A 15,605-nucleotide genomic window follows, 5' to 3' on the forward strand; every position below is an offset into this window, starting at 1 on the left:
GTGCAGACAGTACGGATTTGTAAACAAATCTGTCAGTCAACTATTTTGAAATTGAAAGACTCTAAAACGCCAACATCAAAACCATTACGTTTGCCATGTAATATGATTGCTGCCTATCTTTGTCTCGTCCTGTGAGACGTCTGAGTTGTGACTGTCCCGTCTCCCTCGTCCTGTGAGACGTCTGAGTTGTGACTGTCCCGTCTCCCTCGTCCTGTGAGACGTCTGAGTTGTGACTGTCTCGTCCTGTGAGATGTCTGAGTTGTGACTGTCCCGTCTCCCTCGTCCTGTGAGACGTCTGAGTTGTGACTGTCCCGTCTCCCTCGTCCTGTGAGACGTCTGAGTTGTGACTGTCCCGTCTCCCTCGTCCTGTGAGACGTCCGAGTTGTGACTGTCCCGTCTCCCTCGTCCTGTGAGACGTCCGAGTTGTGACTGTCCCGTCTCCCTCGTCCTGTGAGACGTCCGAGTTGTGACTGTCTCGTCTCCCTCGTCCTGTGAGACGTCCGAGTTGTGACTGTCCCGTCTCCCTCGTCCTGTGAGACGTCTTCCCGTCTCCCTCGTCCTGTGAGACGTCTGAGTTGTGACTGTCTCGTCTCCCTCGTCCTGTGAGACGTCTGAGTTGTGACTGTCTCGTCTCCCTCGTCCTGTGAGACGTCTGAGTTGTGACTGTCTCGTCTCCCTCGTCCTGTGAGACGTCTGAGTTGTGACTGTCCCGTCTCCCTCGTCCTGTGAGACGTCTGAGTTGTGACTGTCCCGTCTCCCTCGTCCTGTGAGACGCCTGAGTTGTGACTGTCCCGTCTCCCTCGTCCTGTGAGACGCCTGAGTTGTGACTGTCCCGTCTCCCTCGTCCTGTGAGACGTCTGAGTTGTGACTGTCCCGTCTCCCTCGTCCTGTGAGACGTCTGAGTTGTGACTGTCCCGTCTCCCTCGTCCTGTGAGACGTCTGAGTTGTGACTGTCCCGTCTCCCTCGTCCTGTGAGACGTCTGAGTTGTGACTGTCCCGTCTCCCTCGTCCTGTGAGACGTCTGAGTTGTGACTGTCCCGTCTCCCTCGTCCTGTGAGACGTCTGAGTTGTGACTGTCTCGTCCTGTGAGACGTCTGAGTTGTGACTGTCCCGTCTCCCTCGTCCTGTGAGACGTCTGAGTTGTGACTGTCCCGTCTCCCTCGTCCTGTGAGACGTCTGAGTTGTGACTGTCCCGTCTCCCTCGTCCTGTGAGACGTCCGAGTTGTGACTGTCCCGTCTCCCTCGTCCTGTGAGACGTCCGAGTTGTGACTGTCCCGTCTCCCTCGTCCTGTGAGACGTCCGAGTTGTGACTGTCCCGTCTCCCTCGTCCTGTGAGACGTCCGAGTTGTGACTGTCTCGTCTCCCTCGTCCTGTGAGACGTCCGAGTTGTGACTGTCCCGTCTCCCTCGTCCTGTGAGACGTCTTCCCGTCTCCCTCGTCCTGTGAGACGTCTGAGTTGTGACTGTCCCGTCTCCCTCGTCCTGTGAGACGTCTGAGTTGTGACTGTCCCGTCTCCCTCGTCCTGTGAGACGTCTGACTTGTGACTGTCCCGTCTCCCTCGTCCTGTGAGACGTCTGACTTGTGACTGTCCCGTCTCCCTCGTCCTGTGAGACGTCTGAGTTGTGACTGTCCCGTCTCCCTCGTCCTGTGAGACGTCTGAGTTGTGACTGTCTCGTCCTGTGAGACGTCTGAGTTGTGACTGTCCCGTCTCCCTCGTCCTGTGAGACGTCTGAGTTGTGACTGTCTCGTCTCCCTCGTCCTGTGAGACGTCCGAGTTGTGACTGTCCCGTCTCCCTCGTCCTGTGAGACGTCTGAGTTGTGACTGTCCCGTCTCCCTCGTCCTGTGAGACGTCTGAGTTGTGACTGTCCCGTCTCCCTCGTCCTGTGAGACGTCTGAGTTGTGACTGTCTCGTCCTGTGAGACGTCTGAGTTGTGACTGTCTCGTCCTGTGAGACGTCTGAGTTGTGACTGTCTCGTCCTGTGAGACGTCTGAGTTGTGACTGTCTCGTCCTGTGAGACGTCTGAGTTGTGACTGTCCCGTCTCCCTCGTCCTGTGAGACGTCTGAGTTGTGACTGTCCCGTCTCCCTCGTCCTGTGAGACGTCTGAGTTGTGACTGTCCCGTCTCCCTCGTCCTGTGAGACGTCTGAGTTGTGACTGTCCCGTCTCCCTCGTCCTGTGAGACGTCTGAGTTGTGACTGTCTCGTCCTGTGAGACGTCTGAGTTGTGACTGTCCCGTCTCCCTCGTCCTGTGAGACGTCTGAGTTGTGACTGTCTTGTCTCCCTCGTCCTGTGAGACGTCTGAGTTGTGACTGTCCCGTCTCCCTCGTCCTGTGAGACGTCTGAGTTGTGACTGTCCCTTCTCCCTCGTCCTGTGAGACGTCTGAGTTGTGACTGTCCCGTCTCCCTCGTCCTGTGAGACGTCTGAGTTGTGACTGTCCCGTCTCCCTCGTCCTGTGAGACGTCTGAGTTGTGACTGTCCCTTCTCCCTCGTCCTGTGAGACGTCTGAGTTGTGACTGTCCCGTCTCCCTCGTCCTGTGAGACGTCTGAGTTGTGACTGTCCCGTCTCCCTCGTCCTGTGAGACGTCTTCCCGTCTCCCTCGTCCTGTGAGACGTCTGAGTTGTGACTGTCCCTTCTCCCTCGTCCTGTGAGACGTCTGAGTTGTGACTGTCCCGTCTCCCTCGTCCTGTGAGACGTCTGAGTTGTGACTGTCCCGTCTCCCTCGTCCTGTGAGACGTCTGAGTTGTGACTGTCTCGTCCTGTGAGACGTCTGAGTTGTGACTGTCCCGTCTCCCTCGTCCTGTGAGACGTCTGAGTTGTGACTGTCCCGTCTCCCTCGTCCTGTGAGACGTCTGAGTTGTGACTGTCCCGTCTCCCTCGTCCTGTGAGACGTCTGAGTTGTGACTGTCCCGTCTCCCTCGTCCTGTGAGACGTCTGAGTTGTGACTGTCCCGTCTCCCTCGTCCTGTGAGACGTCTGAGTTGTGACTGTCCGTCTCCCTCGTCCTGTGAGACGTCTGAGTTGTGACTGTCCGCCTCCCTCGTCCTGTGAGACGCCTGAGTTGTGACTGTCCCGTCTCCCTCGTCCTGTGAGACGTCTGAGTTGTGACTGTCTCGTCTCCCTCGTCCTGTGAGACGTCTGAGTTGTGACTGTCCAGTCTCCCTCGTCCTGTGAGACGTCTGAGTTGTGACTGTCCCGTCTCCCTCGTCCTGTGATACGTCTGAGTTGTGACTGTCTCGTCCTGTGATACGTCTGAGTTGTGACTGTCTCGTCTCCCTCGTCCTGTGAGACGTCTGAGTTGTGACTGTCTCGTCCTGTGATACGTCTGAGTTGTGACTGTCTCGTCTCCCCTTCAGCAAGCAGATGAAACGCTGGACTTTGAGGAGCAGATCCTGGAAGCAGCTAAGTCCATCGCTGCGGCCACCAGTGCCCTGGTCAAGTCTGCCTCAGCTGCCCAGAGAGAGCTGGTGGCTCAGGGCAAGGTGGGCTCCATTCCAGCTAACGCAGTGGATGATGGTCAGTGGTCCCAGGGTCTCATCTCAGCGGTACGTACACACACCTACACACACAATCTAAATAAAGCCTCCAAATAACGTTTATCAATCCTTTTTTTGGAAGAGCTGGAATGAACACATCACTAATTCTAAGGGATTGCATCTTTGAAATATATATGAACCGTTCTCTCTGTGTTCTCTCCTACAGGCCCGGATGGTAGCAGCAGCCACCAGTAACCTGTGTGAGGCAGCTAATGCCTCGGTCCAGGGCCAAGCCAGCGAGGAGAAGCTGATCTCGTCAGCCAAGCAGGTGGCAGCCTCCACAGCCCAGCTCCTAGTGGCCTGTAAGGTTAAAGCTGACCAGGACTCTGAGGCCATGAGGAGACTGCAGGTACGAGGATGATGAATAACAAATGGCCCCCTGTCTCCTAGGCACTCCTGTAGGTCCTACACGTCTATCTAATTGTTTCAGATCTGGAGGGGTGCCGGGGGAGACGGGGCTCAGTGTAACCCCACAAACACACATCTTGTGATTAGCATTGTGTAATAGTTGTAACATGTTATGTGGTATGATATTGATGGACTGTCCTCCCAAAGGCTGCTGGTAACGCAGTAAAGAGGGCGTCGGACAACCTGGTCCGAGCGGCCCAGAAAGCTGCGTTCCACAAGGCAGACGATGACAACGTGGTGGTCAAGACCAAGTTTGTGGGAGGAATCGCTCAGGTGAGACTTCAGCGCTCTGGCAGACTCCACAGTGACATGTAGACTGTTCAAACCTGATCTTGTCAAACCTTTCAGTTCTGTAAGTGGACACATTAAGAATAACTCAGGAGCTGACAGCACTGTACAGTATGTTGTATAGGCTGGTTTGAATCAGGTGTTGTGTAGTAACTGGTTCCTGTTCTGTCCTAGTGTTAATTACAGTGAGGGAAAAAAGTATTTGATCCCCTGCTGATTTTGTACGTTTACCCACTGACAAAGAAATGATCAGTCTATAATTTTAATGGTAGGTTTATTTGAACAGTGAGAGACAGAATAACTAAAAAATATGTCAAACATTTTATTAATGGATTTGCATTTTAATGAGGGAAATAAGTATTTGACCCCCTCTCAATCAGAAAGATTTCTGGCTCCCAGGTGTCTTTTATACAGGTAACGAGCTGAGATTAGGAGCACACTCAAAGGGAGTGCTCCTAATCTCAGTTTGTTACCTGTATAAAAGACACCTGTCCACAGAAGCAATCAATCAATCAGATTCCAAACTCTCCACCATGGCCAAGACCAAAGAGCTCTCCAAGGATGTCAGGGACAAGATTGTAGACCTACACAAGGTTGGAATGGGCTACAAGACCATAGCCAAGCAGCTTGGTGAGAAGGTGACAACAGTTGGTGCGATTATTCGCAAATGGAAGAAACACATAAGAACTGTCAATCTCCCTCGGCCTGGGGCTCCATGCAAGATCTCACCTCGTGGAGTTGCAATGATCATGAGAATCAGCCCAGAACTACACGGGAGGATCTTGTCAATGATCTCAGCTGGGATCATAGTCACCAAGAAAACAATTGGTAACACTATGCTGTGAAGGACTGAAATCCTGCAGCACCTGCAAGGTCCCCCTGCTCAAGAAAGCACATATACATGTCCGTCTGAAGTTTTCCAATGAACATCTGAATGATTCAGAGGACAACTGGGTGAAAGTGTTGTGGTCAGACGAGCCCAAAATGGAGCTCTTTGGCATCAACTCAACACGCCGTGTTTGGAGGAGGAGGAGGAATGCTGTCTATGACCCCAACAACACCATCCCCACCGTCAAACATGGAGGTGGAAACATTATGCTTTGGGGGTGTTTTTCTGCTAAGAGGACAGGACAACTTCACTGCATCAAAGGGACGATGGACGGGGCCATGTACCGTCAAATCTTGGGTGAGAACCTCCTTCCCTCAGCCAGGGCATTGAAAATGGGTCGTGGATGGGTATTCCAGCATGACAATGTCCCGAAACACACGGCCAAGGCAACAAAGGAGTGGCTCAAGAAGAAGCACATTAAGGTCCTGGAGTGGCCTAGCCAGTCTCCAGACCTTAATCCCATAGAAAATCTGTGGAGGGAGCTGAAGGTTCGAGTTGCCAAACGTCAGCCTCGAAACCTTAATGACTTGGAGAAGATCTGCAAAGAGGAGTGGGACAAAATCCCTCCTGAGATGTGTGCAAACCTGGTGGCCAACTACAAGAAACGTCTGACCTCTGTGATTGCCAACAAGGGTTTTGCCACCAAGTACTAAGTCATGTTTTGCAGAGAGGGTCAAATACTTATTTCCCTCATTAAAATGCAAATCAATTTCTAACATTTTTGACATGTGTTTTCCTTGATTTTTTTGTTGTTCTGTCTCTCACTGTTCAAATAAACCTACCATTAAAATTATAGACTGACCATTTCTTTGTCAGTGGGCAAATGTACAAAATCAGCAGGGGATCAAATACTTTTTTCCCTCACTGTAGCTAGGTGTTGAGTACTAACCGGTGCCTGTTGTATCCTGTGTCCAGATCATAGCTGCCCAGGAGGAGATGCTAAGGAAGGAGAGAGAGCTGGAGGAGGCCAGGAAGAAGCTGGCTCAGATCAGACAGCAACAGTACAAGTTCTTACCCAGTGAACTACGAGAGGACGAGAACTGAGCTATACCCTGCTGCATTGCCATGCTACCGCTGCGTGTGTGTGTGTGTGTGTGTGTATTGAGCGCATTTGTACCTGTGCGTCTATATGTATTATGTTACCACACACACGAGCGGTGGCCCAAATTGACTTTCCTAGTGTGCAACAACGTTAAGTTGGCCTTTTAATGTGCCCACTCAACCAGTGGGGTCAAGCCCAGAATGGGACATGGATAGCCACTGTCTACTACACCTGCAGGGGTCTTTAACTACCAGGAGTTGTCTACTACCACTATGACTTGGCTTGTGACGGTCTATTACCCTGCATTACCTGCCAGTTAACCTACACCGGGAAAAAGTATTCTCTAGAAGCAATGGATTTGTAACAGGTGAACAAGCTGAAAAATGTGCATCATAACAGTTTGAATGTTTTTCTCTATGGAGCTTTTACTTTTGATGTGATTAGATACCAGTGTTGACATTGAATCTCCAAACTAGTCTGGTCTTAACCTTTTGGCCGGACTTTCTTTCATAAAGGAAGAAGAGTGTGATATGTTAGGTGCATATAGTACATTAGGCATTTACACACACATTGCTATTAATTTCCTTTTTTATGAGACAAGTGAGAAATTATAGCATTTCCTAGATATTACTAGTGTTTGTAATTCCACACTTGGGTGATTTGACACTTATGTCACCTTGTGGTCTATAAATATATATATATCTCCTCCTTGTCAGACAGCAAGTAATTCAGACAGTTGAGATATTTGGAGCATATTGAAGAATAGCTTATGGATCTTATTTCAGGGAACCATTTTTTGTTGCATTGACCGATCGGCTTGCGTAGACACTTTAAATAATCCTTGTTTAGATGTGCTCTTGACACTGAAGATTGAAATGTGCCTAGTGTTGATAAACGCTTAAATTTGCGTCTAATTGCTAGAGACCTCTTTTACAACCAACCTCTTATGATGCATTACAATCTAGTGCTTTATTATTTCTGTGATTTGGAGGCGAAGTTACTACAGAATAACATTTTTAGCAAGTTAAGATACTCTGACATTTACAGTAAGCTTAACTTGTCTCATCCCTTCCACTACTACAGATCTCGTAGCCCTGCATAACCTGGACTGTGGACAGTCAGTTAACTGGCTTCCTTCTACTATTCTCATTAGTTTACAGTTGATATTGAGCCATACAGCTGGAACTGATGTTCATGAAGCAATACTATGAAGGCTCTGTAGGGGGCAGTGTTGGTGTCCTCACAGCCTCCTGACATGCAATGTAATGAAGTAACCTCTTGCTTGATCTTTTCAAACACTACAAACACTGCACCTCTGAAAACCGTTCAGATACTGTAAGAAAAAACACTAATGTAGGAAACAACTGCTGGTCTTGAAAATGTATTATGATTTAAGTAGGAGTTTTTTAAAAACATCCAGGCAATCTGAAAATATTCTCATTGATAAAGCGTGATTTCTCTACTATTTATAATGCAAGCTGAAATGGACGGCTCTGATATTGTAACACCCCAGACCTCTTGAATGAATGTAAAGTGGTAAATGTTTGTTGACAATACACAATGTACTGTGCTTCTGATGGTTACCCCTGCTGTCTTACACGGGGCAGAGTCCCCCATCCCTCCATAGGGGCCTGTTGGACCACTACAGTGGATCACGTCCTGTTGTTGTTCACCTGTTGAATCCGTCTCACTCTAATGGTGCTTTGTGTACCTGTAGTGGGAAGTGCTACTATTGCACTATATTTACCTTCTGTTTGCCAGGCTTGTGTTCATTATGCACCAAAAGGAGGAAATCGGAGGAGGGATTACCTAGAATTGTCCAATAGAACAACAAAGAAATCCTAATGAACACAACCCAGGTTTGGTTCTAGCGTTTGGTTTTACTAGTTTTATGGATAGTCAGTGAGTGTCGGTTAGCAAACAAATCATTATTGTGAGGTAAAGGTCTGCTCTTGCATGTCAGTCATATGCATGGCTTCTGGGTTCTATTATTTTCGAAACAGAAAATACATCTACACGACGCACTGAATGGTTTTGGTATTCTGAACTGCACATAAGGACAATAACCCCTAACAAACTGCAAACGGTCCATGTTAAACATGTTTTACTCCGTATTGATGTGTAACAGTAGGCTCTACAGTTCAAACGCTGGTACAGTTCTGTCAGAGTTCACGCATCTGGTCGTTGTAGTATTATGTCATTAGTGCCTTAGTCTCTAGCTCATACAGCGTCTGGTCTGCTTGTGACAACTTATCTAGCTGGATAAAGGAGTGTGGTCAGTATCAATGAGTAGGGCCTTGAGTTGTTCTTGTCATAGCCTATTACCAATACTTTTAGGTCCCATAGAGATGAAAAACACAGCCTCACAGGTACTACTGCGTTGTCCTATAAACTGTACCTCTGTCCCCATCTTTCTGCCTGATGCACCCATGGCCTTGAGGGCAGAGATGAATGTGTCGCTGTGTAAAAAGTACCATCACTATATGTATATGATATATATGAAGACAACACATTTTTGTACTGCATTCCATGGGCATGTATCAAGATGCTTCTGAACTCTATCTATGACAGAATGGAGTCTGTCGTTCGGTTATTGTATGTTACAAGTAAATCATAGGATTCACACACTCCGGACAATAGGTCTGTACTCTGCTGTCTCACAACAGTTTTATGGATTGATTTATTTTTTCTCTCTTTTAAGCCAAGAGGAATATTTTTTTAAGGATAAATGTGATAAGGATATTAAGATGTATAGCTGTCACTGTTAATGTAGTGGGACACATTTCAATGGTAGGGAGAAACTGTTCATACCTGTGTGTTTGTCCCATAATGAATTCAATGATAATTAAAGTGCAGTTCTATAAGAAAGATAGATATGAAGTGACAATGACCTACAGTATGGAAACTATTTATCTGGCCACAAGAAAACATGTTTTTTTTGTATTCACTGAAAATAAAGGGTTTCAACGTAATATGGCCTGCAGAATTGTGTTTTTACCTGGCTTGTTGAATACAGGAGTGTGATCATGAATGGACAGGCTAACATTGTGTCTGATTCCAGCAGCCTTCTCCTAGACTAATCTACATTCTCAGGTTCAGGCCATTGTGCCAGCTGGAAATGAAGCCACAGATGACCAAGAAGTTGTTGTTTAAAGATGAGGTGAAAGCCTGTGACAGACTAATGACATGTATACTGTAGTAAAGCTTTAATAATCACACATCCTAGCATCACATCCTGCACATAAAAACATGCACTACTAGTGCAATAACAGAACGTTTGAAGAGACCTACTGCTCTAGAGGTGACTTTTTCAGGCAGGGTCTCTTTAAGCAGCTCCTGTCAGTGAAGGTAGATGGTATTTCTGAGTCAGCAGTGAGCCTTGTGCTATATATAGCTGGTGTTGGTTAGAGCTGAGACAGGTACTAATTCTGTCCCGCTCTAAAATCTGAGGAGGGAGGTTATTTGTAAATTATACTGGCACAGCTGCTCCCTCCTTCTGCAGGATAATACCCAGAATTCTTGGCAGAAAGTGTGGATCTCAAAACTATAATCGCTGATCTCAAGGTGCTAGACAGGTGAAAGCAAAATGGCACCCATCGGATCCTTTAAATCAGTGAAGTAGGACAATCTACTGGTTTACAATTGGAATTGTGATGCCCCGTAAAATGGCCTACGAGCTTTATATGGTCAAGTCTCGCGGGGCCGCCCGTCCAAATCTCGCCTTGTTGACACGTGAGAAGCCTGGGCTATATGTGGTTCAATGTGTTCCCTTCAATCAGTTTTGAAAGGTAACTTCTCTGTTAGAACATATTGGGAAGTAAATGTCAAGAAGAGTGTAGGTCCTTTTTTTTAAAAGTATAATGGCACATGTCACAATAAAACTTCCTGAATCAGCTGTTGTCTTTTGTCTGAGGCAAGCTAACTCTTAGAATCCTCCAACCCCAACTCTTTGGCATACATGCTGCCACAGAGGGAAAATGAGACACCGATGACATAACGTTCCCTGGCCAGCTGCAGTCACCCTTTTGAATGCTGCACCCAGAGCTACACATAGACATCACACATGGATGTTATCTGTGGGTGGATGAGGTAGCAAGGTTCTGCTCCGCCCAAACCACATTGTAAATGAGATGGGTAGCTGTTGTCAAGCAATCGTTTAGTGTGTCGGTCTCTGTCTTTCGAAGCACCCACATGGTGTGAAAAAGGAACAGGAATTGTTCAACTATTCTTGACATTGTGAAGATAATCATCTGCCTTTCTCAAAGTTCTTAAACTATAGTGAAATGTGGGGGTTCGAAGAAAACCTCTCTGTTACAATACAGGCACATATGGAAGCCTTTGGAAGGAATATAATTTAGCTATTGATCCCATTGTGGAATTGTACTACCCTGAGAATGTAGACGGTCTACTGCATTTCAAGACCCTTTTCACCTGACCCACTGTGCTAAGATTTTTCATCAAAATACCAGAAAGTCCTGGTTAATGAAGAGGACTGCCAGAGGTCTGTAGGGTTCACATAGTTATTACCAGAGACCATTACACTGACACTCACCCACGACCGTTACAACCGACCGCATTACAGGACCACATACTTCCCACCAGCCTGAGAATTCTGGGAATACTCTACTCACCACAATGCTATTGTCAGACCAGTGGTGTGGGATTGAGGGGTATACTGTTATATGGGGGGGGGGGGGGGGAAAGCACATGTATTACATGACTGACAGAGAGATACAGTAAGTTTTATGTTATCCAAAGTTCCCAGTAATGAAAGGCCATAGAATCATAGGGTCAGATACTTCAGTGCGGCAGGGTAGCCTAGTGGTTAGAGCGTTGGACTAGTAACCGGAAGGTTGCAAGTTCAAACCCCTGAGCTGACAAGGTACAAATCTGTTGTTCTGCCCCTGAACAGGCAATTAACCCACTGTTCCTAGGCCGTCATTGAAAATAAGAATTTGTTCTTAATTGACTTGCCTAGTTAAATAAAGGTAAAATAAATCAATTAAATAAAAATGCCCTCTATCTATTTGAATGAGACTGAATACCTGAAATATGAAGCGAGGCATGGGCATGAAATTCCACTATAGTAAACGGGTTTATCACTTCCCCAGTAAGAATACCTAAATAGAATGTACACAGTTAAGTTAAGTTAACTCTGTGTACATTTAATTCCATGTACTTTGTTTTGGCCCAGCCTGGTCCCTGAGCTATTTTGGAGTTGGCTATACAGAACAAACCAATCTGGGACCAGGATTTCAGAGGCCCTAGGTGCTTGGCTAGACTTTACGGCATTATGATGAGTTGGCCAGGTACTGTGTTTGTGTATCTGTGTCTAGTATCGGTCTCCATTAGCCCCAAATGTCCTGGGAAAGCATGGCTTCTGCTCTGAGCCTCTCTGATCTCTGTATGAGCGGTCTATGTGGTCTTTAATCTGTGTGTATGAGCGGCATGCTGTGCCTGTGCCAGTAAAACCCAGGCTAACAAGAGAATGACAGCTGCCTGCCATAACATGAGATGGGCAGACACCCCAGGGAGAACATTAGTGATCACTGCAAACTATTTATCTAATGCTTTAGTCTGCTTCAAAGTACATACAGTGCTTTCAGAAAGTATTCATACCCCTTGACTTATTCCACATTTTGTTATGTTAGTCTTATTTTCTCACCCATCTATACACAATACCCCATAATGGCAAAGTGAAAACATGTTTTTAGAAATTATTGAACATTTATTGAAAATTAAATGAAAGTATTCGCAAAACTTTGTTGCAGCACCTTTGGCAGCGATTACAGCTGTGAGTCTCTAAGAGCTTTTTCCACACCTGGATTGTGCAACATTTGCACATTATTCTTTTTAAAATTCTAGGATTCCACTAGGATTTTTCCTTGAGGATTTGTCCTGTGCTTAGCTCCATTCTGTTACATTTTATCCTGAAAAACTCCACAGTCGTTAAAGATTACAAGCATGCCCATAACATGATGCAGCCGCCATTATGTTTGAAAATATAGAGAGTGGTACTCAGTAATGTGTTCTATTGGATTTGCACCAAACAACACTTTGTATTCAGGACAAAAAGATAATTGCTTTGCCATAATTTTGCAGTATTACTTTAGTGCCTTCTGCAAACAGGTCTTTTGTAATATTTTTTGGGAGTAACTACAATGTTATTGATCAATCCTCAGTTTTCTCTGTAACTGTTTTAAAGTCACCATTGGTAAAATCCCTGAGCGGTTTCCTTCCTCTCAGGTAACTGAGTTTGGTAGGAAGTCTGTACCCCCCCTCCCCCCATGCAGTGCATGGTGATCGAACAGGTTTCAGTCAAATTCATCAGCGGTAGAGGGACGGTGAAACCTGTGAATACAAGAATATATATTATGCAGTTGATTAACAAAACATGCACATGACAGTATTCATACCTTGGTTTTTGTGGTAAATGTGAATAGAAAACTGTTCACGTTTGACAATGGTTTTTATACACATACAGTTGAAGTCGGAAGATTACATACACTTAGGTTGGAGTCATTAAAACTCGGTTTTTCAACCACTCCACAAATTTCTTGTTAAACTATAGTTTTGGCAAGTCTGTTAGGACATCTACTTTGTGCATGACAAGTAATTTTTCCAACAATTATTTACAGACAGATTATTTCACTTATTCACTGTATCACAATTCCAGTGGGTCAGACGTTTACATACATTAAGTTGATTGTGCCTTTAAACAGCTTAGAAAATTCCAGAAAATTATGTCATGGCTTTAGAAGCTTCTGATAGGCTAATTGACATCATTTGAGTCAATTGGAGGTGTACCTGTGGATGTATTTCAAGGCCTAAACAGTGCCTCTTTGCTTGACATCATTGGAAAATCAAAAGAAATCAGCCAAGACCTCAGAAAAATAATTGGAGACCTCCACAAGTCTGGTTCATCCTTGGGAGCAATTTCCAAACGCCTGAAGGTACCACGTTTATCTTTACAAAGAACCGTACGCAAGTATAAACACCATGGGACCACGTAGCTGTCATACCTCTCAGGAATGAGATGCATTCTGTCTCCTCGAGATGAACGTAAAGTGCAAGTCAATCCCAGAACAACAGCAAAGGACCTTGCAAAGATGCTGGAGGAAACCGGTACAAAAGTATCTATATCCACAGTAAAACGAGTCCTATATCGACATAACCTGAAAGGCCGCTCTGCAAGGAAGAAGCCATTGCTCTAAAACCGCCGCAGAAAAGCCAGACTACGGTTTGCAACTGCACATGGGGGCAAAGATCGTACTTTTTGGAGAAATGTCTTCTGGTCTGATGAAACAAAAATAGAAATGTTTGGCCATAATGACCATCGTTATGTTTGAAGAAAAAGGGGAAGGCTTCTTCACAAAATAGATGGCATCATGAGGTGACAGAGTCGAAAGCCTTGGCCAGGTCGATGAAGACTACTGCACAGTACTTTCTTTTATCGATGGCGGTTATGATATCGTTTAGGACCTTGAGCGTGGCTGAGGTGCACCCATGACCAGCTCAGAAACAAGATTGCATAGTGTAGAAGGTACGATGGGCCAACATGTGATCTGCATAACATTCTTGCGACAAACCAATACCAATTGTACATACCTTTGTGTGCCTCCTCGTCAGTATACCTACAGACACACACAAATAAGTTGGCAGTTCAGTCATCTGTGCCCAATGCAGCTATAGCCTTCAACATATTCTTATCTCTTCGTTGACTGACATCCACTGAATTGTTTCCATTTCCTGTTTTAGAAATACTTTTAAAAGCGAGAAAGTGTCAAGCACAGCCATTTGCACAAAAATGAAAAGACCGATAGTATCACTATAAAACAATATTTTAGATCATACAAGGGAGAAACCTTCAATTGAGGATATCTTAGAAATGTTTAGTTGCTGTTTTCTCAAATTCAAATAACAATGTTTCAGTTGGGCAGTTAGGCACCTGCAAGAACCCCCAGTAACTAAAGAGGTTCCTTGATTAACCCCACCTCCTATTGGGTTCTTGGAAGTAACTTTTGGGGCATTTTTCAGTGCCAATAACCCTAAGGTTCTTCAAAGAACTTTGAGGATCTTAGAAGAACCCTTGTTGAAGCCCTTTCTACAGTATGTAACAGGTGCAACTTGTGCAAACAAGACACTCCTAAAAAATACCCCTCAAGAAAACATGGGAGGAACAGAGAGGACAAGAAGAAGAGGTTATTTGAGTAGATGTCACTGAGCCAACCCAGGATATGGTGATATAAAGATGTCATTGTTTGTGTTGTTGTTCTGTTCTTCTCCTTTATGGGGTATAGGCCTACAACAGCAGTACCTTTCACACACCTAGTCAATGTTCTGTACGTATGAGTACTGTAAAATGTACTACAAATGTAAGTACTAGACATCATTTTTTCATTATCTTCCCCATAAAGATATATCCTAGAAATGATTTAGGTAAAAGTGAACTTGAGGGTATATGTCCATACCATGCAGCCAATCACAGTGTGTTTGGACAGGTCTCTGGTTCCTCCTCCACTGTTCATGTGCGACAGCTGTGACGGACTCCCCTGGACCTGTGAGCTGTCACAGAGGAAGAGGGGGATTGCTGAAATGCCAAAGCACTTGTTTCTTACCCTGTGGCCATTTTGAATGAACTCCAAGGCACTTATAAGCTCGATGATATTCCACTGTTGAATATAACACTATCTGATGCCCCTCTTCAGACTGTGAACAATATCTTGAGGGACTTGTTTTCGTGCTCTTCTCATCTCTACTGTGCGTATCACTGACAGAACACTTCAGCATAGATAATATGACACCCCTCCCAGGGACAATCCCTTTTAAACATTACACTAAATTTGTCTGCTTTAATAACTGCTTATTATGTCTTTGGAGATCAGAGTTACATGACCCCATCTCTCAGGTGTTATGATTCATAGTGGAGACACGATTCATAATGAAGAGGGGTCAATGGCTAAACTACGTATGGGCGACAATTATTTTAAACATTAATTTGTTTGGAGGAATAGTAACATAACGATTACTATGCCATTATTTATTAGTAGTAATATTACTCTATCAAGCGTTCTTTGAACTGCTGTGTTGAGCAAATGTAAATTATCCTACCAGAATGAAATTAGCAATTCCAGTCAAAGATCATGTTTTTGTTGTCCACCTTCACTTCCTTGTGCATAAACTGACCCCCACTCCCCAAACGGACTTCCTTGGCTGTAGCCTACGTCTCAGCACAGTGTTTGAAAAAGGAACAGACGTCTTTGAGGGGGTGCCACTTTCTCGCCCATAACCCATATATAGTCTTATCAACGGTAAAATGTATTGGATCAGCGAATCGCGGAGGAGAGCCATAAAAAAGGCAGGACCCGCGGAAGAGAGCATCTGGCGTCGCTTCCACAAAAAGTATTTGGTATCCATGGGGATTCAGTAACTCCTCTGCTATA

The 15,605-nt window shown here is 45.4% G+C and overlaps 1 protein-coding gene and 1 long non-coding RNA gene across 3 annotated transcripts in view; one reads left to right on the plus strand and one right to left on the minus strand.

Moving 5' to 3' along the window:
- LOC115122919 (talin-2) overlaps positions 1–9,134 on the plus strand; it is a 127,619-nt gene extending 118,485 nt beyond the window's left edge. For both annotated transcript variants that reach the window (XM_065012068.1, XM_065012069.1), the window contains 4 exons: positions 3,356–3,544; positions 3,702–3,884; positions 4,091–4,216; positions 6,036–9,134. In XM_065012068.1, coding sequence (XP_064868140.1) covers positions 3,356–3,544; positions 3,702–3,884; positions 4,091–4,216; positions 6,036–6,164 — 627 coding nt within the window. In that variant the 3' untranslated portion in view covers positions 6,165–9,134. The remainder of the gene's footprint in view (positions 1–3,355; positions 3,545–3,701; positions 3,885–4,090; positions 4,217–6,035) is intronic.
- A 2,458-nt stretch (positions 9,135–11,592) lies between these two features.
- On the minus strand, positions 11,593–15,559 carry LOC115122921 (uncharacterized). The gene is made up of 4 exons (XR_003862538.2): positions 15,274–15,559; positions 14,634–14,727; positions 13,771–13,796; positions 11,593–12,513 (listed from the first exon to the last, which is right to left on the minus strand). It is a non-coding gene; the product is annotated as an uncharacterized LOC115122921 (long non-coding RNA).
- Between the last annotated feature and the right edge of the window lie 46 nt (positions 15,560–15,605).

Source organism: Oncorhynchus nerka, linkage group LG27 (assembly GCF_034236695.1).
Source record: "Oncorhynchus nerka isolate Pitt River linkage group LG27, Oner_Uvic_2.0, whole genome shotgun sequence".
In the NCBI taxonomy this organism is placed as follows: Eukaryota; Metazoa; Chordata; class Actinopteri; order Salmoniformes; family Salmonidae; genus Oncorhynchus; species Oncorhynchus nerka.